General features: G+C 44.7%; 1 protein-coding gene across 1 annotated transcript in view; it reads left to right on the top strand.

The window, feature by feature from the left end:
• The window catches only part of MOSMO (modulator of smoothened), a 176,454-nt gene extending 150,019 nt beyond the window's left edge, over positions 1 to 26,435 (top strand). Inside the window, exon 3 of the mRNA XM_069647678.1 lies at positions 25,072 to 26,435. Coding sequence (XP_069503779.1) covers positions 25,072 to 25,256 — 185 coding nt within the window. The 3' untranslated portion in view covers positions 25,257 to 26,435. The remainder of the gene's footprint in view (positions 1 to 25,071) is intronic.
• The last annotated feature ends 382 nt before the right edge of the window (positions 26,436 to 26,817 follow it).

Below are 26,817 nucleotides of genomic sequence, written 5' to 3' on the forward strand. Positions count from 1 at the left end.
GCTGTTACAGAAAGTGACGAGGAGGGTGATAACTCGACGTCCATTACGGAAGTCATTAACCCCCAGAAGGAGCGCTCGCGCTCCTCGACGTCCGTCCCCGGCCCCGACGGGCTCGGCTCACGCCCTGCTCATGGGGATGAACACCCCGGCGACAGGGACCCACACAGACCCCATAGGCCTAAGCACACAACCCACGGCTCTTCTTCGTCGAAGACAAAGGATCCATCAGCGCCGAAGGGGACGCAGGGCACTCCGGCGTCTACCTCAGACCGTAAGGGTCTCAAGCCTCACCCGCAAACGCAGTCGCGACCAGCGATTGGGCTTTCATCAAACACGGGCGCTACCCCAAAATCATCCGACGTAACGCTCCATAGAGCGGCCGTCGAGGAACAATGCGTAACGCAGGCAACGTCGACACCAGAGTCCTCTACTGACAAACTCGTTGTCGAGAGCCTGGCGAGAATTGTTTCCGAAGACACACGTAAGCGGACGACGAAACAAACGTCGAATACCGCACAAAAAGCTATAGAAACGCCGAAAAAGCATAAGAGTAGCCAGGAACTGCCCCTTTCATCTAAGGGCACTTCAGAACTACCGGAGGGCTTTTCAGATGGCGACGGAAACCTTTCTTCAACGTTGTGGCTTTCTTCAACGTTGTGGGAGCGTTCTAAGCGTTTTGAAGGTGAAAACACTGATTTCCCCCCTCTAGACTATTCAGGGGTACCCCATGAGACCCTTGAAAGACTCCATTCTTGTATTGAGAAAATCGAAAGGTTTTTGGGAAACCAAAACCCACCCACACCCAAAAGACTAAGAGAATGGCCCCAGGATGACCCTAGGATCAAAATTCCTAGGCTGTTTCCCCCTTCTACAGACGTATATGACCTCACGGAAGAGGAGCAATACCTCCAGGAAGATGATGGTGGAGAGGAAGAACATGAGGAAGAGGGGTTTGAAGAAGATCCTTACACTAGTGCAGGAGCTTTCGAAGAAGATACAGCTACCTCGCAGCCTTGGCAATCCCCATCAGTGCACTCAGACCCTGATGTCTTTCACCCTTCTCCTCCCAAGGATTCACCTATTGGAAACACCTCTCCCATAGATGACCAACCTTCACTTAATGCACTATTGTGCAAGGCAGCAGCGCATTTTGAAATAGACACAGGGGAGACTCTTCCTGACATAGACTTTGTAGAGAAAGTTATTAAAGAAAAAGCCCCTGTTAGTCAGTCTATTCCGCTCCTGGCTTCTATAAAGAGAAGAATAACTCCTTCCCTTTCCAATCCTGCCTTAGTCAGAGGGGTCAACCCTTGGATAGAAAAGCTCTTCAGCCCTTCGCCCTCTGACCCGTTGTACATCAGAGGCCATTCTATTCCGGACTCCCTCGTAGTTACTAATACAAGGAAAAGAGCAGGGGTAACACTATCCACTAGTGAGGCACCACCTGACAAAGAGGGCAAAAAGCTCTACGCACTTGGGAAGAGAATCACGACGTCTGCCGCCTTTTCAACTAGGATTGCAAATAACAATTCCGTGCTAGCTACGCAGATGCACAGTGGAGCAAGCTGCGCAGCGAAGCAGAGGACGCACCAGGGCATCGTAAAGAACTCCTTAGATGCCGCAGAGACGGCTGGCCGTTCCCTGGTTCAGGGAACACTTCTCAAACGCCATGTCTGGCTGCGCAATTCGGGATTTAAGCCGGAAACCCAGGCTTCCCTGATAAATAAGCCCATAGAAGAAACACATCTGTTTGGGAAAGCAGTTGATGAGGCCCTAGAACATGCGAAGAAAGAGTTTGATACCATCAAAACTCTTGACCAAATTTCTAGGCCCCCTAACAGACGCGGCTATGGCAATAGACGCTCCTTTCGTGGCCAACGCCAGCAGCAAAACCAACAGCAATTTTACTCTATCAACTGGCCCTCTAACCAGGGTAACAACACCCAGTTCAGTCAAAGAGGCCAACGCCGTGGCAGGGGAAGAGGTCGCGGCTCCAGCCCCAAAGGTTCCACGCCCAATACCAACAAATGACCCGAAGATTCGGGTCCCCTCCCATGCATCACCGGTCGGGGGCCGGCTAACATCGTTCCTTTCAGCATGGGAGGGAATATCGTCAGACTGCTGGGTATTATCCACCATAGCCCACAGATACTGCATCGAATTCAACGGTTCCCCGAAGTACAGACCCCCACGGAACCGACGCATGACACCGGAACACCTCACCATTCTTCTACAAGAAGTAGAAGAGCTACTGAAAAAAGAAGCTATAGAGGCTGTCCCCCTATCTCAGGTAACAGAAGGCATTTATTCAGTGTACTTCCTTGTACCCAAAAAGGACTTAACCATGCGCCCTGTATTAGATCTGCGCCCAGCGAAAAGTTTGTCAAACCCCAAAAGTTTCGTATGGTGACCTTGCAGGAAGTAATCCCACTGTTATCACAGGGGGATTACATGACAACACTGGACATGAAAGATGCATACTTTCATATTTTAATGTTGCCAGCGCACAGAAAATACCTCAGGTTCAAGATAGAGAACAAACACTACCAGTTCAGAGTACTACCCTACGGGATAGCATCTGCCCCAAGGGTATTCACGAAAGTACTGGCAGTGGCAGCGGCCCACCTGCGCAGGTTATCCATCCCGGTATACCCTTACCTCGACGACTGGCTCATAACAGGGGATTCTTACGAAACATGCTTCTCCAATACCCAAAAGACTGTAGACCTTTTGTTCCAACTGGGCTTCTCCATCAACGAAAAGAAGTCCAGCTTAGACCCCAGCCAAATCAAACAATTCCTAGGGGCTCTAATTCGAACAAAGGACGGCCTCGTCTTCCCCTCCAACGAGAGGGTCCAAAACATGCTGTTTCAGATCCCCCATTATGTGGCAGGTCGAGAGGTGACGGTACGCAAAGCAATGCGCTTGCTAGGAATGATGGCGTCATGTATTTATTTGGTACCTCACGTGCGCCTGCGCATGCGCCCAATGCAAGAGTGGCTCAACAGCCAGTGGTGTCAGGCCAGCGGACAATGGGACGATCAAGTGGTGGTCTCGCAGGCCTTGGTTCTCTCGCTACGGTGGTGGACAAAAGAAAACCTGTTATTAGGGAAAACTTTTGCCACACCCGCAGTGGAAGCCACTCTAACCACAGACGCATCCCTTACAGGATGGGGGGGCTCACCTATCCCATCACACTGCTCACGGAGCGTGGACTCCGAGCTTAGCATCCAAGCATATAAACCTGCTGGAACTACTAGCGGTGTTCAAAGCACTGAAAGCCTTTCAGGAACACCTACAAGGAAAGACAGTGATGGTCCTCACAGACCGCACCACAGCCATGTACTACCTCAACAAGCAAGGGGGCACTCACTCTCCAGGACTGTCCAAGCTGTCCCAGAACATCTGGAAGTGGGCTCTCAAACACAACATATTCCTACTATCACAACATGTACCAGGGGAACTCAATCTGCTAGCAGACGAACTCAGCATAGACCCCCCCCCCCCACCCCGCCCGTAGAGTACGAATGGCGGTTACAAGAAGACATCGTCTTCGACGTCTTCACACAGTGGGGTTTCCCAGAAATAGACCTGTTCGCAACTCTGGAAAACTCTCAATGCCAAGATTACGCCTCCAGGTACCCCCAGAACCAGTCCAAGGGGAACGGTCTATCGATTCCATGGTCAGGGAAATTTGTTTACGCTTTTCCCCCGACTCCCCTTCTCAACAAGATAATGCCCAAGATGCACCAGGAACAAGTTGCCATGATACTGGTGGCCCCTATGTTGGCCCGACAGCCATGGTTCGCTCACTTGTTGGAGATGTCTCTATCTCCTCCAGTGAAACTGCCCTGCCCGTACAACATGCTGTCACAAGACAGGGGCAGGACACTGCACCCATGCCCTCAGACCATGAATTTAGCAGCCTGGCTCCTGAGGTCATAGAATTTGGACATTTACAACTTCCACAGAGGTGCATGGACATCCTCAGAGAGGCCAGCAAGCCTAACACTCATCGCTGCTATTCTAGCAAATGGAAAAGATTTGTCATCTGGTGTAGAGGGAACCCCATTGACTGCTCTCCCACACAAATTATTCTGTACCTGACCCATTTACTGGACTCGGGTCTAGTATTCAATTCTATTAAAGTACACCTGGCAGCGCTTTCTGCTTACACCACTTCACAACTCAAAGTATCGTGGTGGAAGATCCCAGTAATCAAAGCCTTCATGGAAGGGGTAAAGAGAATACACCCTCCAATAGCAAACCCAGCTCCCGGCTGGGATCTAAATGTGGTACTCACCAGGCTCATGGGGTCACCCTTTGAACCCATGCACAAGGCAACTCTTAAAGATCTCACTCTTAAGACTGCTTTCCTAATAGCTATTACCTCCATTAGGAGAGTAAGTGAACTACAGGCCCTTTCGGTTTTAGACCCCTTTGTAACAGTTCACAAGGATAAAGTGGTTCTACGCACAGACCCATGGTTCGCACCGAAATTCATCTCCAAATTCCATGTCAACCAGTCTATAGAACTACCAACGTTCTTTCAAAATCCTTCAAATCTAGGAGAAAAAAGCCTGCATACACTTGATGTGCGCAGAGCTGTCATGTTTTACATGGAAAGAACTAGTCCACTGAGAGAGACTAATCAGTTCTTTGTCTCGGTGGCAGCAGGAAGAGAAGGAGATGCAGTTTCAAAATCCACTATATCTAGATGGATTGTACAATGCATCACTCTCTGTTACACTCTTGCTAAGAGAGAACTACCCTTCAAGCCAAGAGCACACTCTACTACTCGAGGCACTGGGGCATCCATAGCATTCATTGCAAATGTTCCCCTTGAGTCCATCTGCAAAGCGGCAACCTGGAGTTCTGTACACACCTTTACAAAACACTACTGTCTAGATGCCCACTCTAGATCTGATTCCCAGGTGGGACAAGCAGTATTAAGACATCTTTTCTCTACTGTTCCTTCTCACAACCCACCTCCAACTCCGGGTACTGCTCGCTAGTCTATGCACAGCATGTGATTCTAAGCAGATTAACAAACATCAGAAGACAATGCATTACTTACCGTAAAAGCATTTCTGATGGTTGTATCTGCTTAGATTCACATGCGCCCACCCTTCCTCCCCGCTCGGATGGAAGGAACATAGACAGCCTTTTCAATATCTCTCTTTTCTGTACTCACTCACGTCTAGAAGGCTCCCTCAGGGCAGAAAAATACAAACAGAGGGACCTCGACGTGTGAGGGATTATGGGTACAACGCACGTCACTATAGGGATAGTGTTACAGACACGCCTTGTCGACGTCCCCTTTTCGACTACGAAAAACAAAATGCAATACTCCGCAGTGACCACTGGATGTCGGACCTATGCACAGCATGTGAATCTAAGCAGATACAACCATCAGAAATGCTTTTACGGTAAGTAATGCATTGTCATATATATATATATATATATATATATATATATATATATATATATATATCACAATGCTATTAACACTTTGGTTACCCCTTTCGTGCATGCGCTAGTTGTGCCACCTTTAATCCACTGTGCACCTGTGGTACAACATTGTACTCTGGGCCCTTGCATGCCTCGTTTGGGTATGGTTGTCAATTACCGATGCAGTCATGCAATCTGACAACCTCCAGAAACTGGTCAAAGGACTTTCAGGCTTCACAACAGAGGTGCAGCAAGCTTCCCGCTCAGACTGTCGCTCCTTCTGTTTTAATCTTTTAGAGGCCAGTCTCTTAGTGCAGGACCGGGATTCTGACCTGTGCTGTTCTGTGGTGTTTTGCTATCCCACTTGCCCTGCTATTCCTTCAGATTCTCCAGCAGATATTCCTTTCCTGCCCAGGGTACTGAGGTTTGAAAAAGACCTTTAGAATACAGGGTTTGTTCATTTATTTATAACGCGCACCAGACCCGAGGGCATCCAGGCGTAAGTTCAAGAATTCTCTAAGCTTACCGGTTAGTTACACATTCCAAGTAGTTGCAGAGTACATTGACAAGAATAGGTTAATGAAATGCAGGGTTATATACACAAGTATTTGCACACAGAGGTGTATACACAGTATACATTGAAGTTAGAGAGCAAGGTAGAATAAGCAGGAGAGATATGCATAGAAGTATGTGTTCATTAGTTGGATAACAGACGAGTCAGATATGGAAAGTCCTATTGTTAGTCAGTTATAAGTTATTTTCTTTGAGCCATGTAATGCAGTTATGTCTGAAGTGTGGATAGTATTGGTCAGATCTTAATGAGGATGGGAGTGAGTTCCACAACTGGGCTGCTTTGACAGGGAAGCGGTTGCCTCCGGCTGTGCTCAGTGTGAATGGGGGCACCACTAGCTGGTTGGTGTATGCTTCTCTGGTGGGTCTATTGGAAGTTCTTGTTTTTGAACCTGTCCATTAGATATTTGGGGGCTAGATTATTCATGCTTTTGAATGTTAGTGATGCTGCTTTAAGTTTTTAATTTTGTCAGCTGTGGAAAGCCAGTTAGATTGTCTTCTGATATCTGAGATATGCTCTCTTCATGGGATTCCTAAGGCAGCTCTAAGGGCATTGTTCTGCAGGGTTTGGATTTTTTGAAGCGTGTGTTTATTGGATCCTATCTATAGTGAATTAGAATAGTCCAGTTTGGATAATACCAGAGCTCTTGATAAAGTGAGTCGACTGGTAGTGGACAAGTATGGTTTAGCAGCTGTAATCAGCTTACATGTGTATGCGGTGTTAGAGGCCATCGCACTCATCTGTTTTGTTAGAGAGAGGCAGGAGTTGAGGTAAAAACCTAATGTTTTTACCTTTTGCTACTTTGATGGTGTTGCCATCTATAATAAATGATGAGTAGTCATTGTTCAGTCTTTTGATGTTTTGTATATTCCCAGTATGAGTTCCGTTGTGTCATCCTTCAGGCATAGACCATGGCGGCCCATCCATGCCTGGATGATGAGGTATATCGTGTTCACCAAGGCCAAATCCTGTTCGTAATCCCCCAAAGTGGGATGAGAATCTGAGTGTCATCTGCATAGTTTGTGTAGGTGACACCCAGAAGGTCCAGATCATCAAACAAGGGCTTCGTGAAAATGTTATACATGGTCAGAGAGACACACGATCCCTGGGGAGCGCCACATGTGATGGGTATAGGATCAGCCGCTGCAGAAGGTGAAAAAACCCTCATGGTTCTGCCGCTTAAGAACGGCTTGATCCATGCAATGGCATGGGTGGAGAAGTGGGGCGCAGATTCCAGGTGGGTACAGAGTACATCACGATCCACCAAGTCAAATGCCGCTGAGATCCCGTAGGAGTAGGGCAGTTTTTCCATGGTCTCTCAGCCAGTCAACCTGGGTTTTGAGATCGATGAGTGCGGTTTCGGTACCGTGTTGAGGCCTGAAGACCGTTTGTCTGGTACCTAATAGGGTACTGAGGTTTGAAAAAGACCTTTAGAATACTACAGATGAGGATGATACAGTTAATTCATCCAGGCAATTGCACTTGTCTTATCTAAGGCTATGCAGGTAGTTGACATGTTGCCCGTGGAGAAACATGCTGCTTCTGTTTTCTTTTTTTTTTTTTTTGGCCCCTGACAAACTTGCGATTGAGATGTTTATTGTGGAATTATTCAGAATTGGAGTGCATTTTTAAAACTCTGAATGCAAACTACAAAACGTCTAAGCCTAATGTTTTGCCAAGTAAAACTTTCCCGCAGTCTGTGGTAGTTTTGACAGGTCTATGCAAGGGCAAAGGACAAATCCAACATCTTTGTTTTGTTCGGTAAGTACTCAAAGGCCTGCGAGTCTGTGCTAGAAAATGGACCAGAGCGCCACATTGACCGCAAGGCAGATACATTCTTCTTCTAGTCTAGATGAATGTGATATTCAAAACTGGGAAGCCTTGGATATGTTTGCCGACTTTATTCCTCCAGACGCTGATGTTTGCCTCCTTTGCCATAGAAAGCTAGTAGAAAGTTTTCCTACTGCTTCAGGCGGATCGATGTGATTATTGCAACCCCTTTCATTACGACGGCTGAAAATGCAGAATTTTTTAGTTGTGAATTTTTTTTTTTAACCTTGCACCACATACATATGTAGAGGAGACCCCTCGCACTCCCCATATTACCATTATATTCCATACCCCCCCAAATATATATATATATATATATCGTGTAATTGGCGGGGGGTCTAAACAAAGTCTCAGGCTAATGCAGCCCTTACAGGTTTGACTAAAGCACCATTAATTTGTCTTTGTACATGCTTATCTGAAGACCACCTCTGTTTATTTAGACATTAAGGATATTGATCATCCCATTGATGGCAAAACTAGAGTCGTTTCACCTTCTACTGACAATATCCTGCAAGATCGGTTGTGACGGCAAGGTCCTTGAGGGCCATGTCAACCCCTGTTAAATCATGGTACCAACCTTTTTCAGCACTTAAGGAAGGCTAGAGAAATGGTTAAGAACAAATAGTCTTCCTCTTCTACTGGAGCTGCTAAAAATAGATTCTCCTTTACTCCAAGCCCATCGTTTCTTCTAACTCTTCTAATCAATATAGTGCCTCAATCTACTTGACTCCAGAGAGGTGATTCTGCCTCTGCTTCTTCCTTTTCATCGCAGACTGTGTGTAGGAGCTCCTCATTTTAGATGGCCTAAGCTGGTATTGACCTCTGGGAACCCAAGATAAAAGGGAGGGTCCTTCTCTAAATGTTACCCCATTGTCTCGGTCTCAAATGCTTCAGTGGTAATTGCCAGATTTGGTAGAGATTCAAAATCCTCTCTTGCTGGGCCCCAAACAATTTTTGCCAGAAGAGAGGTGCCTGGGCTTAAATTCTTATTTGAGCATTCTCGGAAGGCATCAGACCCATCCTAGAGACGTTTCAAAACCCAACAAGTTCCTAACCTTTGAATCCTTTCATATGCCAACTCTAACTCCGATTATGGTGGCCTCCCAGGTAGGGAAACCTCTGTGGATGTTCAAGCTGTATAGCTCCATTTTGCAACCAAGATTAAGCTCTGCCAATTCCTCAGATTCGCCTTTGGAAGGCACTTCTATTAGTAGTGCTCACCTTCCAGCCTTCCATTCTGCTGTAGTGCAGCTTCCGTGGTCTTGGCAAAGGTGCCCTCCTCTGTGGCGCCTCACCTCTGTCTGCAAAAAACAATGCACCTCCTCCCTAGACACCTGGTTGATCAAGGCGCTCTCAAGGAAGTAAAACCTTTCCAGCCTCAGTGGTTGGCAATACCTTAGTTTCCTTTGTGTTTTCCATCAACATGAAAATATTTTGCCTCCTTCACTCAGAGAATTTAACTTATTACTACTCTGGACAGGACTCTGGATGCAGTTTGCTCCTCCAGACAGGATCTCCACTTTTAAAACAAAATATTCTTCATGTCAGCACCAGAGCTCCAATATTTCTTATTGCCTTGTGCTTTCTGATGGTGTCCCTAGACAGAATCTGAACCACCAGATTCATGGCCTGGGTCTCTTCACACAAGCTTTTTCACATAAACTACCTGGAATAGAAGGCTACCTTTTTAGAGTTGGAATTCGTTCCTCTCTCTCATCCAGGGTATCCATGTTGGTTCTAGCCATCCAAAGGTTTTGTTCAGATCTCCTTATTGGAAGCAGGTTCTGAAGTATTTTGATACTAAAATTGTGGATTCATTAATGGGTGGGTTTATGGTGCCTTGATAATACCCTGTAAGGAGGTGGTGGGGTGGGTGGCATATACCTAGGCGAGAGACTTCTTGTAGTTGTCATCTACGGTATTGAGAGAATCACTTGTGCCCGTGTAATCACTAATCTGAGCTCTCAGATCGGGCATTAGTTCACGTATTGCGCTGTGAGAACTGGGGTTTTATCCATTACTAAAAATCCACCTATTTCGTCACTAATTCTTAGTCATCTGACTTTAGTTTCCTCGTGGGGTCTATAGTTGCTAGAAAATGTGCGTACATTCTGCATACAGAGGCGCTGGCGGACAACCTCCTCCGTTTTTAGTTGCCTTTCTGATGCCCCCAGAGGCAGAAACAAAAATGCATTGGGTGTTTCTAAATTGTGTTTTTAAAGACGGTCTGCTTTACAATTCAGAAACTTTGCGCCCCATGTGTGCTTTATGGACTGTTGGGAGACATGTTCCCACTGGTTTGTTTTAATGTGTACACACTAACCTTCTTTTCACATTGCAAGGCTGTCGCAAACAAAGCTTGGTCGGGAATGACAAACCTAGTTGGGTGACATTCTAATACACACTGTTTTGGTACTGAAAGGGGCATTGTTGGGGAGATTATGTTGCACAAGCTTCCTTTTAAAACACCTTAGAAAGAAAATGTCAGGCTTCATTCTAGACTCCTTTCGCTTTTAGGCGCTGTAATGGTCGGTGGTGGTGTCTGGTTTGGTGCTATTCACTTTGGTGCCTTCCGATGAAAGGGTGGCTGACTTGTTTGTCAATCCTGTGTCCTGCAGGTGGAACATTCATGTTTGGGATGAGCGTTTAATTCGCAGAGCTATATTGCAACAATTGGTCACAAAAGAAAGCTTTAAAGGCAATTTTATGTGGGGAATGGGATTGCTCTCAAGAGGTGTCTTACACTAAGTTGTGGCAAGTGTTGCATTTCAGTTAACACTGGGAGAGTATAACTTGTCAAAAAGACTGGATTGAATTACAATCATGCAGCAAAGTGGAGGGCTTTAAAAAAAAAATGTGGCAAATTGGGTATTTTAAAGCACACTGTGCCAATACCATTCTTCAGGACTGGATAGGATGTAATAAAACTGCTCCTAGCACTGAGAGTGACTGATCGGGCCCAGCTTAAGCATGGTATTGCGGCCGAACGTACATATGGCTCTTGTGGCTACTTTAGGAACTTGATAGTTGGACCTGTGCGACATCCTTCTGCCTTTGCATTTTATAACTGTCAGGAAAGCGAAGCTGATTTCCATCTAAAGTTCTGTGGTCTGTTAGCATGCTGGTAGAGGACGAGGCATTTTGCATCAGTGCTGGGGAGGGGTTGCATGGTTGGCTATAGAGGGGTGGGCACGCGGCTGCGAGCAGAGCACAGTTTGCAGCTGTCAAACTGCTTTCTGATGGACTGACAGTGGTATCTTCTACAGTGGAAACTCCTGTTGGAGGTGACAATTTGTCTGGAGACTTTCTCTGAGGGCCTTGTAGCGAGGTTGATATATGATAGGTTATTCATAACGCACTTAGTACCCAGAGGTTTCTAAGCGCGGACCCAGGGATCGAACAGGTGTTGCTCTGTGTCGTCTTGCTTCCAAGGCGAGCACGTTGCCCCTAGGCTATCCTCCCGATGCCTTAGGTTGGTGCTTTTGTACAAGGGGATCGCTTTAGCAGTCTGTGTAGAGTAGGTCATGTGGATTTGCCTTTGATAGCATCTCAAGGCATGAGTTTAAATGTTGTGGTGCACTTCAATATTACCATGACATCCTGTTGAACGGTATGTTCTAATCCAAGTGTGAAAGCTGGTTGCTAGTGGTTACTAATGATTTGCTCAGGGAAGACCATATAGATTGATGGAGGGCTTATACTGCCTCTAAGATCGGACAACTATGCTCTCCTATTGACTAATACTCTCTGGGCCACTCTTCCACTAGGCCACAGGTAAGCGTTATTTTCCTTTTGCTGCCCTAAGCCTCTAAAAGCTCATTGCCTGCCCAGCGTGACATGCAGCATCCCCTGACATGCCTGGTCCCCCTCTCCTGCTTCCCCACCTCAGTCCTGCCTCCCTAGCCTGCCCCCGGTCCCAATTGGTACTCCTCTCCTTAACCTGACCCTGCCTGGGCAGCCCCCTGTCTAGCAGCCCTTGTGGCTAAGGGCCCCGAGCCAAAGGGCGGCTCCAACTGAGGCAGCTCCAGATTGTCTGCAGGTGTCAGCAGGTGAGGCCAGCCGTCAGCCAGCAGCAACCATCAAGGTAGGTGTGACCTGGGCGAGGAGTATAGCAATCACTCTACTCTGGAAGCCCTGCCATTCAACCTACCCTCAGACCACAACAGACTAGGATAACCAACCCACTAACGATCTCACCCCTCTGCATACCTCTCAAACTCTAAACAAACTCAACCCTAAAGCACAACAAACCACACATGGCTTCGCACAACAGCGCATGGCGGCTGACTGGAAAGCACCCCTAAGCTAAGCGAACGGTGCTAACCGAACAGAAGCTGTCAACAGCACATTACTGCTCTCTTGCACTTTCCTGCTCGGTCCCACTAACTCACCCTATCCCCTTACCTTTTTTTCAGATCTGCCAGAGTGCAAGGGTACCACTCTGGTGGTGATAGTGCGCAATACAAATATCCTTTTACATTAACATTGCCACCATCTGGCTGGATACCTTCGTTTTGATTTAGAATAGATTTAAAATGACAGTACAGTCAGCCGTAATGGTAGCTACTCAACATGATCATACTCAGTCTTAAGCTGTTTCTTGAGTAAAGTCGGAGATTCTATCTTCCGTAGATAGAGCGGCAAACAGTTCCACGAACGAGGGCCAGCAACTGAAAACCTTCTGCCCACCCAGTGGACAGATCTGGAAGTAGAAACCGCCAGTAGATTTTGACTTGTGGACCGCAGACATCAAGTGGGGGTATAGGTCTTCATCTTAGTGGTAAGATATAGAGGTGCCAGACCATGCACATCTAAACACCAGGCACAAACGCTTAAACTGAATCAGTCTGTGGACCGGGAAGCCAGTGAAGTTTCCTCCTAAATGCTGAAACTGACTCTTTCTATGATAAAGAAATGACTACATGGACTGCTGAATTTTGTACCACTGCAAGGCACTGCAACTGATATTTGGGACAGCCCATCAGGAGGCCATTGCAGTAGTGCAGCCTAACATTAACCAGTTAACCCACAACAGTTGCTTGGTCCCCTTCTGAAATAAAGGGGAGAAACTGTTTCAACATTTTTAATTGAAAATAATCCGATAATCATCTGATTAACATGCAGATTATGCCCCAAATTTGATTGCCAAATGCAACCCAAGTTTTTGACAATCTGTGTACTTTGAAGCACTTTCAAATAGCGAAGGGCATGCAACCATTTGGAATGTAGTTTCCAGTTTCCTCTTGGAACCAAAGACTATTATCTGTCTTATTGGGGTTAAATTGGAGCTTGTCATTTTCTCTGCATATTTCATTATATTCTCTGCTGCCTCCAGTGGTTGTCTTAAACTAACATAAGTCTGTGTATCATCCGCATAGGAATGATACTGCAAATTAAATAGTAAGGGGCAGATAATGGAGATTAAATAGCACCAGCAACAGGGAGCAGCCCTGAGGTACCCAGCAGGATATTGTCAGCATTTCTGATTGGAAGAGACCCAATTTTACCTGCTACTTTCGATCAGTCAAAAAAGACCAACCATTTCCATACTTCATCAGACATGTGCCAAACTACTTTGTCTGGAACCCAGGATGTTAAAGTCAACTGTGTCGAAAGCTGCCAACAGATCCAACATGACGAGCATACTAATGTCGCCATTGTCATCATTTTCAAGTATGTCATCCCCTACCTTGAGCAATGCAGTCTGTCCCATGTCTAAACCCAGATTGATGTATATCTAAGATGTTATTTTCAAGATGTTTCTGGAGTTGCATGGTCACAACTTTCTCCAGAATCTTAGTTGGCCATAATAGTTCTGCCATCGGGCGGTAGTTTGCAAAAATAGTGTGATCCAAGCTTGGTTTCTTCAATAATGTCAGAATTTCTTTAATTCCTGTGGCACAAAGCCAGGGCCATCGCTGTATTTACAAAGCTCAGAATTTGTCCACTCGGGACTTCTGCATGCTGTTTCGCTAGATATGCTGGGATAAGATCGTAGCTAAAATTAGTAGGTTTAAGAGCACCTATAAATTGCTCAATAATCTCTCTTCCCACTGTAACCAAATAGAACTCCATATGGGTGGTTTTTCTCCCACCTCATGGGCAGAGTCGATTGAACAAGGGACAGAGGTGGATTGACTGTCAATATTCAATCTAATCTGCTAATCTGTCTCGGGATACCCATTTCCTCTTCACTCACCACAAAGGACTTTCCCAGCTCTCAGCAGTTGGCACTCTTCCCTCCCCCAGACTAGCACCATGCTCAGTTCCACAAATACTAAAAAGAATCTACTCCACTACCTAGAAAGTGCACCAGACACACTAACGTGTATTGGGCAACACCGCAACACGCAGACTTTTGTAAACCTGATTGCCATAACTTGGCCCTCTCAGACATAAAGTATATTTTTTCCAAAGACTGAAATTTCCGCCCTCACAAGAGGTTCCGGTCCCTGCAGGGAGACGCTTTCTCAAATCTCATCCTTCCTAATCCTGTAACGACATAGCACGACTGAAAACAGAAAACTCAAGGATGGAATATTCCCTCTGTCAACTATGTTAACTACTTCATAATCTGTTAATTTCGCTTATGGTCATTGTTGGGGAGTTTTACAAACATCCACCAGATGTAGGATTTTAGAAGACTCACTCTTGGGACAAAGGGCTCCAAAGGCTTTGCGCCTTGAAACACTTGTGTATAGGCGCGTTATTAATGCCATATCATAACTCTTAGCATAGGCCTGAACCACACAGGTTTTGTTGGTAGCAATGGCTGAGCAGCCAGGCTCAATTTAGGAGGGAGGAACGGCTGTATGGAGTTACAAATAAGAGTCTACACATAGGCCAAGGAAACACTAACACACTAAAAGTTAAATACAAATAATGGTTTATTTTATGTATACACTAAGGTAAAGGTGATTCTTCAGAAAGGTAAGTACACTCACACCATGAGTAATTTAGGACAACTAATGTAATCTTCACAGTAAGTGAATCACTTTTGTAGTACTTGTAGAACGGCAGTAAGCAATTCAAAGGTAAGTAACATACTCGGAATATCTGTTTCAGGTAAGAATGAATGACTGACTAACATATTTGTTTTTTTTATAACTCGCCTAATACCATACCCGAGTTTGGCTTCTAAGTGCGGATCTGGAATTCGAACCTCTGTTGCTCTGTGTGGTCTTGCTTCCAAGACCAGCGTGTTGCACCTGCAACAGGTGAATACTTGTACTAATTCCACAGAGGCCTTAGGCTTTAGTAGTCCATCCCTATTTAGTTAGAGGTGCCTTAGGGTCAGATTGGGGGCAGGGGGCAAACAAGCAAGGCACAACCTGTAGAAAGTCCAAGGTTGCAGAGGATCTTCAGTAGCAAGTAACACTTTGTTGGGGAAACCTTTCCTGCACCTCGGGGGAAGGCTCCCTGAAGATACACAGGCTTTAGGCCTGGGGGAACGTGAATGGGCGAACTCCCGAACACGAAATGACGCCCCAGCAACATGGGAGTGGTGAAACGACTCTAGGTAAATTCTACCAAGAATCTCAAAGCACCTTAAATGTGAAGAAGAGGATGCAGCATGATGCAGCAGCAGACCCGGTCACTAGATTCTTGGTTGGGCAGATGAAAGAAGGGGACACCGGAATGGATTTCGCAGCAGTCTAGTGAAGGGGCTCCCATCAAAGGATTCTTATTGGTTCTATGATTTTTGGCACTCTTAACACACCACTGATGAACGGTTACCACCCGTTCTCTCTTTCTCAGTCCAGCACTCTGGTGACAGGAATTCAAGGAGTGGAAACTTGCCTCAAAGTCCGGAAGGAGTTCACCAAAGATTTGGGAGGATTCAAACTTTCGAAAGGAGATACTGCTCAATGGCCACATGTCCCAGGGTATTGGCGGTTTGCAGCCACAGCTTGTGTGATGGCTCGAAATGCAGGTCGTCTTGATACTGATTAAACCCACCAGTCCAAGGGAGAGAGTAGTCCTTTTCGGGGCTCTCCTGGTGCTTGGAAGAATTTGTATTTGTATTTTGTATATTTATAAAGCGCACCGGACCCACAGGCAACTGGGCACATAATCTTTGAGGAGGAAAAGTCTGTTACATACAGTACGGAGCAGAAACAGGCTCAACCAATTTACTTACACATTGGTATGAGCTAGGTAACAGTAAAGGTAATGTCATTTAGGATTGGGGCGATATGAACAATATCGCAGTATGTGAATATGTACCATACAACCGGCAGGGCATTGGGGTCAAGTGCTTAGTGCTGCTCGGCTGACCGTGATACAGGTTACAGGTAGCAGTAAAGCACCATATGTTGATACAGGTCAAAGTATGTAAAAGGACAATAAGGTAGTGTGGTCACATAATCAGGGCTCTGGGCCGCAGGCCATGTCAGCAGTAGCACAAAACGAATATCCGTTTTGAGCGAAGAGCCATGACTTGGTTTTGTTCTTAAGAGTGGAATGAAGGCACAGTTGGAAGAAGAGGTCGGACAGCAGCGGTTACTCAGAAGGCATCTCCGGTCGTCTGGAAGTAGCTGCGGGCATCTTGTCTTCCTCGTGATTCTTCAGTTCCAGTGGTCAGCTTTCCTTGAGCCTCAGGATACATGCCTCTTATGCAGGAACCCAGTGAATCTGCACCCCTGCACCATGGATGGTGGCTGTCCTTTTTAGGACAGCCAGCCTCCCAGTTGGAACTGGTTCCAGGCTGGCACAGCAGACGAACAGCGCAGTCCTCCCCAGTTTCCTGTCCTCAGACACACTGGCGCCTTGCCGGGCTTCACAAACGGATCCCGCTGAAGATAAGTCAAACAAGGTCCTCCCCACCCTGCACGGCAGAAGGACCAAGGAAGGACAAGCCATTTTGAATTGGTGAAAAACAACTGACCATTTTGGGCCAATGGTGACCCCTCTGTGTATTACCGCGGATGTGAGCACAGCCTGCAAGTACAAATTGCACAAAAATAGGTAAGATAAAACCACTGCCAGCAGCCATTCAGATTAGCTGCTTGTCACTGTAACTAGAAACTTACAGGAGCAGTGAGAAATGGGATACAGTGTAGACCCTCAGCACTACACATAAGGTGGGTGTGCTGATCTCATATTAGAAAAAGCTAAGAAGGATACAAATATACAAATATCCCACTGCCCTTGGGAACTGTGTTCTCATAAGGAAAATAACAGAAAATAAAAAGGGAAGCTTAAATGGCTCCCAGCAACACTGCAGAGTGCTGTGTGCTGCAAAAGTTAGAGGGAGGCCCCAAAACTTGGAGGAAAGCTTGACGCCAAGAAAAAGGTATTAAAAAAAAAATACAAAACTATCACAAAGATAGGGTAAAAGGTTTCTGCTCAAAAGAACTGACTAAAAAAATATAATAGTCCAGCAAAAAATGTTCGGGACTCGAGACTCTCGGGCAGGGGATTTCACATAATCTACCTAACGTTCATCTTTCGGGTTCGCTGTTTTTCTTCCGATGCTTCAAGCTGAAGGCTCAAGCTATTTTGTACATTGGTGCTTATATTTGCTTCTATCTTAACATAGCAATGCAGGGCCATCTACTGGTTACTTTTGGTATTGCTAGTTTAATTTAGCCCACTTAAATAATTTGGGAAACGTTTTTGGACCTCTGGCGATCTTCTGAGCCTGGTATCACTGACCTGTTGGAACACGCGAAATGGAATACCTTACGATTTACAGTCCTCTGTATTGCAATTATAACAAAAGGGCAGTTATTTGCAGCCAACCATTCCTGGAGACCAACAATGGATGTTTGCAGTTAAAATGGGTGAACTTTTTTTAAAAAAAAAAAAGTAGGACACTTTTGAAGATCGCAAAATCCTTGACGGTTTGCGACCTAGAATGAACAATCTGCGTTAAACTCCATTTGGAAGTAGCCAACGACCAGTCAAAGGCTGAATAGAATCGTAATATGAATTTGGAAATCGTTCTACCCAAGCTGCAGAATCCACTAGAAGCCATTACTGATTGACTAGAAGTATTTTCCTCTGTTCAGTACGCTACGGGACCTGTAATATCGGAACTTAGTCTGCGTAAGGCATACTATAAAAGTTTTCCCTATCTATCGCTACAATGCAGTACACAATATTACTACTTGGTGGGGGTTGTATTCTTGTGCTTTTTCTTTGGCCCGGCTAGCACCAGTTACTGACATGCCAATATTAATTATAAGCGAATATAACAGCCTTGCTCGTAATAATGTATCCCCTCTACCACTAATGACTGAAGGCTATAGAGCATCACATATGTATAACCTTTTAGAAATATCTTTAGGGGGCATTTCTATGAAGTACTGTTTATTTGAAACGCGTACAATTCAGTTCACTTACATTGCTTTCCAGTCATTGGCCTAGAGCTCGTTTTAGCTAGTTATCGCTCAAACTGGTTGACTCGTTTAGGATTGGGTTTATTCATCAATCTTCCTCATTGGCAACTTAAGTGTTGTCTTGTATGAGACTTTTCGTAACATTACTGTACAAACCTAATGTAACAATTGACCAACACTCAGATGAACTGTGATATTTAAAGTGAGCTAAAGAAATATATAATTAAGTCTCACCAAACTCAAGCGTGCTCTGTTCTTAGGTAAGGCTGAAATCCATTGAAAGCTAAACTGATGCTCTAACGGGCCCAGTCATAAGGGCTCTTCTTCCATTATTCATTAGCCTTTGAGCCAACAGCTATTTAATTGTACTAATACTTACAGAACCACACAATTGCAAATTTTATATAGATTATCAAGTTCAAAGCTTGGAAAACAACCTATTCAACCTCAGATTACATACAGAAGATAGCGACTCCAGAGTGTTTATTTATTTGTTTACTCCTCACCCCAGTTCATCTCTCACCTTTCCCACTCCTCCACAAACAACAACTTCCCCTTTGAGTGTCCCACTCTTGGACAGTATAACGTCCTTTCATAGACGGTCGGAATTTCGATGGGTTTTTTACGAGTATTTTTGTAATATATAGGGGAGGTTGGGAAAGTGTATGTAACGGGTGGGGGTCGGGAATAGTAAAAAAAAAAAAACTATTACAGGAGATGAGGTTTGGGGGGTGAGGAAACAAACATTTCAAGTTTTTTTTTTCCAGTAAAAAACCCATCAAAATTTCGACCGTCGATGAAATGACTTAGAACTCTTGGACAAGACATCTGAATTATGATTGGCTTGGCAGTCCCAGAAGTACCATCTGGTAAATATATTCAGTAGTTAAATTGTATGCAGCAGATATAGATATAGATCTGACATTTCTACCAGGATTGCCAGAGTATGTTCTTGAGCCCCTCCTAAACCCAACACCACTCATTATTTAACCAGTAGCTCTCCAAAACTGCCATGTAACCAAATTACTTATGCTATCGTAACACATCTATTCTCTAACTTTCTCCAGAAGACCATCATTTAAATGGATGGCACTTCCCATTGCCCAATCTCCCATATGTCCTCCAGCCACTATCGCGTTCCTCATTTTGCTCACTATTCTTCAAGTAGATTAAGTGCTTGAGCACCCTGGTGGGGACACAATATGTTGGCCAAGGATCAGGCGCCCCAACTACTACTGTGGCGATTCTGTGCAGAATAGCATAACATTTAAACAGGCAGTGATGACCAAAATCTCCCTCTTCTCGCCTCCAAACTCTGGGGTGGTGTCTCCTGAAACACCTTCACTGTGTAACATCTTACCCAGAGGGAGAAAATCTTTCTGATGTCCTGAACAGGTTCATGCGGTCTTCAGTCATTTTATTGTGAACAAAACAGAGTGGTACATAATGGAGCGTTCAAAAACAATGAAAAGATTAAATATATAAAGGGTAGTGCGGTAAGGGGTTAAAATGGGTCGGGATGGCTTGAAAAGGGTGGGGGGGAAAAGGAGGGATTTTTGTCCACAGTAGAATGTACCACTCTGTAATTGTGGTTGGTAAGATCACATATATAACCGTTCATACATTCCCCACACACGGAGGATGAACAAGTCTTATCAAGCCAATTTTCCATCAGCGAGGCTTTCCAAAAATAGAAGTATGTGTGGCATAGAGCAATGATCTGACTCTGGACTATGCATCACATCCAGGAGTGGGGATTTTGTTGCATCACTGATGCGTCCAACCTTGATTGGCCTCACTGGCCTTGACAAATATGGATCTTGGGCTATATTGGGTCATCAAAGGGTTGGTTTCAAACCCTTCCAAAGGTTCTGGACCTAGTCCAGCAAGTGGATGCAGTGCTGGAGCACCTTGCTCCTGTAAAGTTGGTATATTCTTGCTTTGGGATCGCAGAAAATCTTTCCATCTTGTTTGCTGCGAGGAAAAGACACTACAAAAAGACAATACAAAAGCAAATGACTGATTGTGCCACGGAGCCCTGGCAGAGAACATGGATCGTTTTAAGGCCTCCCTGGAGAATGTTTTTTAACCTTACCTAGCCAGGACAAGCTTAGATACACTACCTTTCGGCTCTTGCTGCTTAACTGAACACTCCCAAGGAGATAATATCCTTAAATAATAAAGCAGTCAAATATAGTGATTGTCTTTCATTAACACTGCAGCAGATTATTCAATGTGATCCCATCTAGCTGCTACACTGCATAAACCTTTTGATCCCTTGGCTGCTCCGACCGTATATCTTGGAAGACTGTTTTTAGTTGCAATCACTTCAGCTAGTAGAATAGGGGAGCCCTTTCTTCCGATGATGCTCCTCTGTCATCTTCCATAGGAATAAAGCCACTCTACAGTTTCCTTTTTTCTTCGTCTTACATGGGCAACCTCATGCCTCTTTGGCACAGACGACTCGACAGTCTCAATATTTTGGGAACTCTTGGTTCTATCCAAATTAAATTTAGGACAATCTGACCATCTTTTCATAACATATGCTGGTCTTTCTTCAGGGGGAAAAAAGTGGCAAAAGGTACCATTGCAAGATTCTTCCGTGTTGCCAGAGCTTAATAGGTATCCTACCTTCCTATTCCTCACCGACTTCACGTTTATCCCACCAGAACCATGGTAGCATCGGTGCCCATTCTGAGAGCTATTTATTGCAGGTAATCAGCAGTGTAGCTACTTGGCCCACTCCACATGCTTTTGTAAAGCATTACTCTTAATGAATCTTCCAGGAAGGGTATGCTTCCTTTTGACCAGCAGGGTTTATGCAGTCTTTTTCCTTGAACTTCGGCCAGACATCTGTTGTCTCCTCAACCAAGCACTTTTGGCATCCTGCTCTCCCTCCTTCCCAACTGTGCAGGCCCGAGTAAAGAAACATTACCTTCATGGTGATTCTGGTACGTATTCATTGCTCTCCCTCCTTCACAGCCATATGGCAAGGTCCATAGCCTGACCCTGTCAATAGGACATAGGAACCCCTCTCTGCCTAAGGTGAGGCCTTCAAGGGGTGGTGGCAGTGGCAGTTGAGCAGGCCCAATTCCTGTCCCCTCCCCAACTGCTAGTCTTTACACGTGCAATACCAATTTGCAGCGCCACATTGCTCTTAACCAAAGTGCTAGCCAAGTTTGAAATAGCAAAGAAACCAGATATGGGAGGAGACCACCCATAGGACAACAACCCATCAGCATCCCATGTCAACTCTCACCGAAACCCAACTGTGGAGCAAGAGACAGTGGAAAGAGTTGGAGCTTCTGCTAATCTACAATGAGTCCTACGCAGCGGTGGACAAACACTGCTGGGAAAGAGAGGGAGCAACTGAAGGAGGAACCAGAGGTTTTGTGTGGCTGCTACCGCCGCCATGCACCGCATGCCATCCTCCACTGCAGCGAGACTGGTGCGGCAGCCTTTGGCCAGGGACATGCAAACAAAATTAACTGATACCTACTGGGCAGGGACGTCTGTGCCTGATTGGCCAGGGTCAGAGAACTAATCAGCGGATAGAAGGGGATCAAAGAGCAGCAGGAAACAGGAAGTTTTGGGTTGTTTGAGTGAGGTTAGAAGATGAGGTGGCAGACTGAGACCAGCAGGAAGGAAGGAAGATGGTGTGGAGGCGCAATGAGTGCAAATGTTGCTGTGTTGGGAGTGTGCGTGAAAGAGAAGCGAGTGAGACTAGGAGTAAATGTGAAGTGGGGATGAGAGGAACATCTGAGTAGGTGTGGGGCTGTAGGCGGGAGCAGTAGTGTAGAGATTGGAGGAGGCAAGGGTTAGTAGTGAGAGATGTCTGAGGAAGACTATGCAAGAAGTAGTAGTGGAGTTGGATGGGGAAGAGTAGTAAGAGGCAAGCATCCGAGAACCAAAGGTAGAATGAGCATGATATGCAGAAGACAGAATTTTGCAGCATATCTCATAGGTACACCCCATTATCCCTTTTAGCGAACTAACCATTGTGATGGTGTAGGGTCAGTCTAGAAAATCCCAGAGGGAGGATAGATAGACAAGGCTATAGGCGATGCCGGCCACCTAGATTAGGCTTTAGACAGGGGAACAGGGCGGGCGGGGGGCATCAAACCTCGGTATATATTAACTTGGGGAATAAGGATGCCTTGGCTAGGGAGGGTCGTGGCTTTCGAGGTGAGAGAGGGAAAGAAATGGCCCCGAGAAACCATTCCTTCAAAATCCTTGAACCAGCTGAGACCAGTTTTCCTTGAGCCATCTGTGAGAACACCCTCCCAGCTGTCACCTTTAATCATACGCTGTGTGACATCTACAGTGAAAAAACTGGCTGCATTGGGTGTCGGTTGGTGCTGTACAGCGGAGGGCGGGGGGCCTGAGGCGTTACTGCCAGTGCTTTGTCAGAGGATAACGAAATGGGTACCAATGCGTGTATTCATACCTTTTTAAGCAGTTCAGGTCTATTCAGTTTGATCGTTGGAATACATAGTGACAACTCCCTTATAAAAGAAGGGAAGGTCGCTGCTTGGGTGATCATTTGAAGATTATTTTAAGTACAAGTGGTGATCATTTTCTAAGCTGCTGCTGCAATGACGTCAGCACCATACATTTTAGGCATCTGTGCTGTTACTATGCTAATTACTACCTTAACAAATTACACTGCGACTTCTGAGACATAATTTTCAACAGAAGACTGGTTCGTATATTGCAGAAAATTAGTGAATGACCACATGCATGTTTTGTCTTCGGGTGAAGGCTGGCATCCTCGAAAGTGACGGCTCCCTCTGCTGTTACATGAATACATATACAACCGATTTCCCTTGCTAAACCGAGAATACCAGTCTAATGCAAAAACTATAAATAGCAGGGCACCATGGTTTTCAACTATTTTAGGGTTCAATGTGATTTTCTCGAATGAAAAAATACAGAATAAAATTGTAACAAAACAAACGATGAAAAATATAATTTTTGGGGGTCCTCCTAGCCCCCGTTTCCCCATGTTTATAACCCCACCGATTGATCACCTTACCCCCACATCTTTTTTTAAAATTATTTTTATTTTTAAATCTGTATTTTTACGGGTTTTTTATTCGTTAAAATATTGTCTTTTTTTATTCTCTCTAATCACTGCATACCCTATTTTAGGTGATATCTAGAAGGCTGCTGTACACCTCCCGTCCCTCCAACCCTCCTTGATAGCAATCCTAAAGCGCCAATCTTCATCCCATCCATTGCTGCGCGGGGCTCAACATCGGGAAACGCCCCCATCCCCTCCTCGCCTACCATTCCATACAACCTCTCCTCTTCTATCAGGTTCTCGGTCATATTGATTGCTGCTCGAGCCCCCGAATGGATTTACTGTTCCGTTTGCTATAGTTCTCAACTACACTGTGCACACTCTTCACCCGCTCCTCTCCCTTCAAGTTTCTACTACTTGTCTTTATATCCCTACTTGGATCCCTTCCCCCAATTTGACTGCCTATTTCTTGTGCTACTCTCCCCATTGCACCCTCCTCAATCAGTCCATCCCTTACCCGTCTTTTTACATCTTCCTTTTCCCCACCTCTCTGCCCCATCTGCTGGAACTGCCTACCACGGGACATACAAAATAACTCACACCCTCTGTGTTCCTTGAAGGGCCTTCTACTTTATTGTGAATGGAACCCACCCTCTCAAATAACAATACCCCTCTTCTCCCCACCCCGCAAACCAATGTGGCTGTCACCACTGTCTGTAGCTGCCATCTCCCTGTAAATACACCCCTATTGTCTTTGTATCTGTAAGGTTGCGTTGCCTGCTCATGCGATTTTAATCCACATCTTAAGCTGGTTCTGTGCACCTCCCCCCTCTCCTTATTGGTGCTCCTTCCTTTTTTTGGTTAGGCACCAGCTCGCAGACTGCCCAGTCTACCATGTCCTCATTAAAAACCCACAGAACATGTGTTATCCTTTTTACCCTTCAGGCGTTTGTCGGCTTAGAATGAGCCATGTCCTTAATGAAACGCTGACCAGTCGGGTTCTCAATCTGCCCTTCAATCACTGACATTCATTATAGGTTTTCCCATGTGTGCGACTAAGCCAAGAATTATCCTGTTTGTATTTTTCACAATAGAAATGTGTGCCTTTGTTGGCTGATTTTTTTTCGCTTTTTAACGTCAAATTAAGTTTAATTTGCCCAATGTCTGCTGCACAGATTTCTCAGTAATTTAATGCAAATAGTGTCCTTCTACAAGAAGAGTGGGATGAATGCATCGTTTTTGATTTAATAGCTGCGCGTTGCGTTCCAGTGGAATGGCAGACATTTTGCAATTGTTTTACACATTTTCAATATTGCAATTTTGAGAATTCTGATTACCTTTAATTTAGTTTTGATATGACCAGAGACGCCATGTGTACAAGCACTCTGAGTGAGCACTTACTACTGGAATGTGTATTCTTCTCAAACTGCCCAGATGAGTGTTAGCCATGTAATGCTTTCTTTGGTGACGTTTACAAAGCACTGTCTTTTTATGTTTATCATATCTAAAAAAAAAAAACATACCTATGGTTCTTTAAACAGTGTTATCGAAATAAACAATTCACGTTCACTTTTTAAAAAATATTCCTCATGAAAATATGCACTTATGAAAAGAATGAGCAGGGTGGGCCTAGAGTTGGGTAGCTAAAAAAAAATCTCAAATGCAAAGGTTTAAGCTACTCTTTTTTTAAATTTTTTTTTTATTTTTATTTGTAGTATGGAATCTGTATTTTATGTAGCCTCATCTGTCACTTGCTATCCGATTAACGTAAGAAGTTTTGGTCGATGTATCTTGTGTGCTTTGTGTGTATTCCCTTGGTGCTAACTTGCTGTTTTTGTTTTCTTTTTTTGTAGTGATCCTTTTCTGTATGGCAGCCCTAATATTTCCAATAGGATTTTACATCAATGAAGTTGGTGGCCAACCCTACAAACTGCCTCACAACACAGTAGTTGGCTCCTCATATGTACTGTTTGTTTTATCCATTTTCTTTACGATAGTGGGACTACTTTTTGCTGGCAAAGTTTGTTTACCTGGCTGATGAATGTCTGAACTTCGTGACATTAATTTTTTTAGATATAATTTTCTGGCTTTTTCTGGACGAAAACAAGTCATCAAAGCATGTTGCATTCTGGGAGGAATGCTCGAGATGGGACTACTGAACTTTACCCAAAAGGAACGCTTTGAAAGGATTTTACTATGCACTTTGGATACAAAAAGGAGAGCCTTTTTCATTACCAAATACGGACAGCATTGACTTTTATCTCCTGCGCATATTAATGCAGTCAGGTCTGCACTGTGATGGGAGCTAGCGAAGAATGCTTTACACTGAGAAGCATATTGTACCTATCTCTATTTTTAACTTCTAATAATTTTCAAAGTTCAATTATTTCTGAACTTTGCAGTAGACGAGCGTTGCATATTGAGTCCAAGTGGGGCTGGCCTCACTGTCTAAGAGATGCGCGCGTTGCAGCTTCAAGAATTGAATGCTGTTTGAGTATCAAAATGGATGAAGCTTGCATTTTCTGCACCAAGGCGCCAACAGATCAAAACCTGTAATATAAAGTAAACACTAGACTACGCTTGTTTTTTCTCGCTCCTCCACAGGAGACTCCCCGTTCATGAACATTTGGGGTCTGGTGGGTTGGCATGGTGGGCGGCCTCTTCCTTATATTTATATAAATATATATTTTTTGCTGATGCAGTATACAGTGTATATACGAACGTTTCCTGGAAGAGCACTCCTAATGCTCTACCAGCAAAACACTGTGGCGTGCAACTAGAACTCAATAGAAAAAAGCCATTTCTCTGAAGGCCGCAGTAAAGGGTGTCTTCGGTTTACCTCATTCTTTGTAGCAGCTCTTGATTTTAACAGTTTTTTTAATAGGTACAAATCCCATGCCTTCATAGGTGCAAGTTAAGTTAAGCTAAACTTCTTTGTATGGTAATTTATTTGTATATGAGGCTAAAGACAAGGTCATATCATTTAATGTTAATTCCTGATTTTGAGAAGCAAACTATTTAAATTATTAGCTACTGTTGTACAGGGATTCTCTTTTCTACTAGGTTTGTCTGTTACATTAACAAGCAATGCATCTCCACCTGTTCAACTGTAAGCAGAGTTATGTAACCAAGGAACACATTTCACTAGTGACGATAAAATGCAGCATTATGGTGCAGACAACTTGATTCTGTAATAAAGTATTACACGTTGAACACATTTATTTTGAATTCACTGTAACCCTTAAACTGTACGTTTGTCAACCTAACACTGTTCTTGTTGTTTCTAGGGGTGCCACTTTGTAATTTGGATTTCCGGTTAAATGCCTGTGCATACCAGATGGCCCATATCCTTGTGTGATATCCTTAACCAGTCTTGACTTTGAAACCATTCGAGTCTAGTCCTTCTATTTTTCATTTTTCAAAATCCAATCTGGCTTTTTAAGCCCTTTCTTACAAGTTGCTAGTTTCTGAAAACCCAGTGGTTGGAGCTGCCATGACATTGGGCCATCTAATGGCGATGTTCATTTTATAGAAAATTTGATTCCGCTTTCTTAACTTTCTAGAGGTAGCCAAAAGTGTAAATTGATTAAAAGAAATGT

This window comes from Ambystoma mexicanum, chromosome 2q (genome assembly GCF_040938575.1).
Source record: "Ambystoma mexicanum isolate Mex_15411 chromosome 2q, UKY_AmexF1_1, whole genome shotgun sequence".
NCBI classification, from domain to species: Eukaryota; Metazoa; Chordata; class Amphibia; order Caudata; family Ambystomatidae; genus Ambystoma; species Ambystoma mexicanum.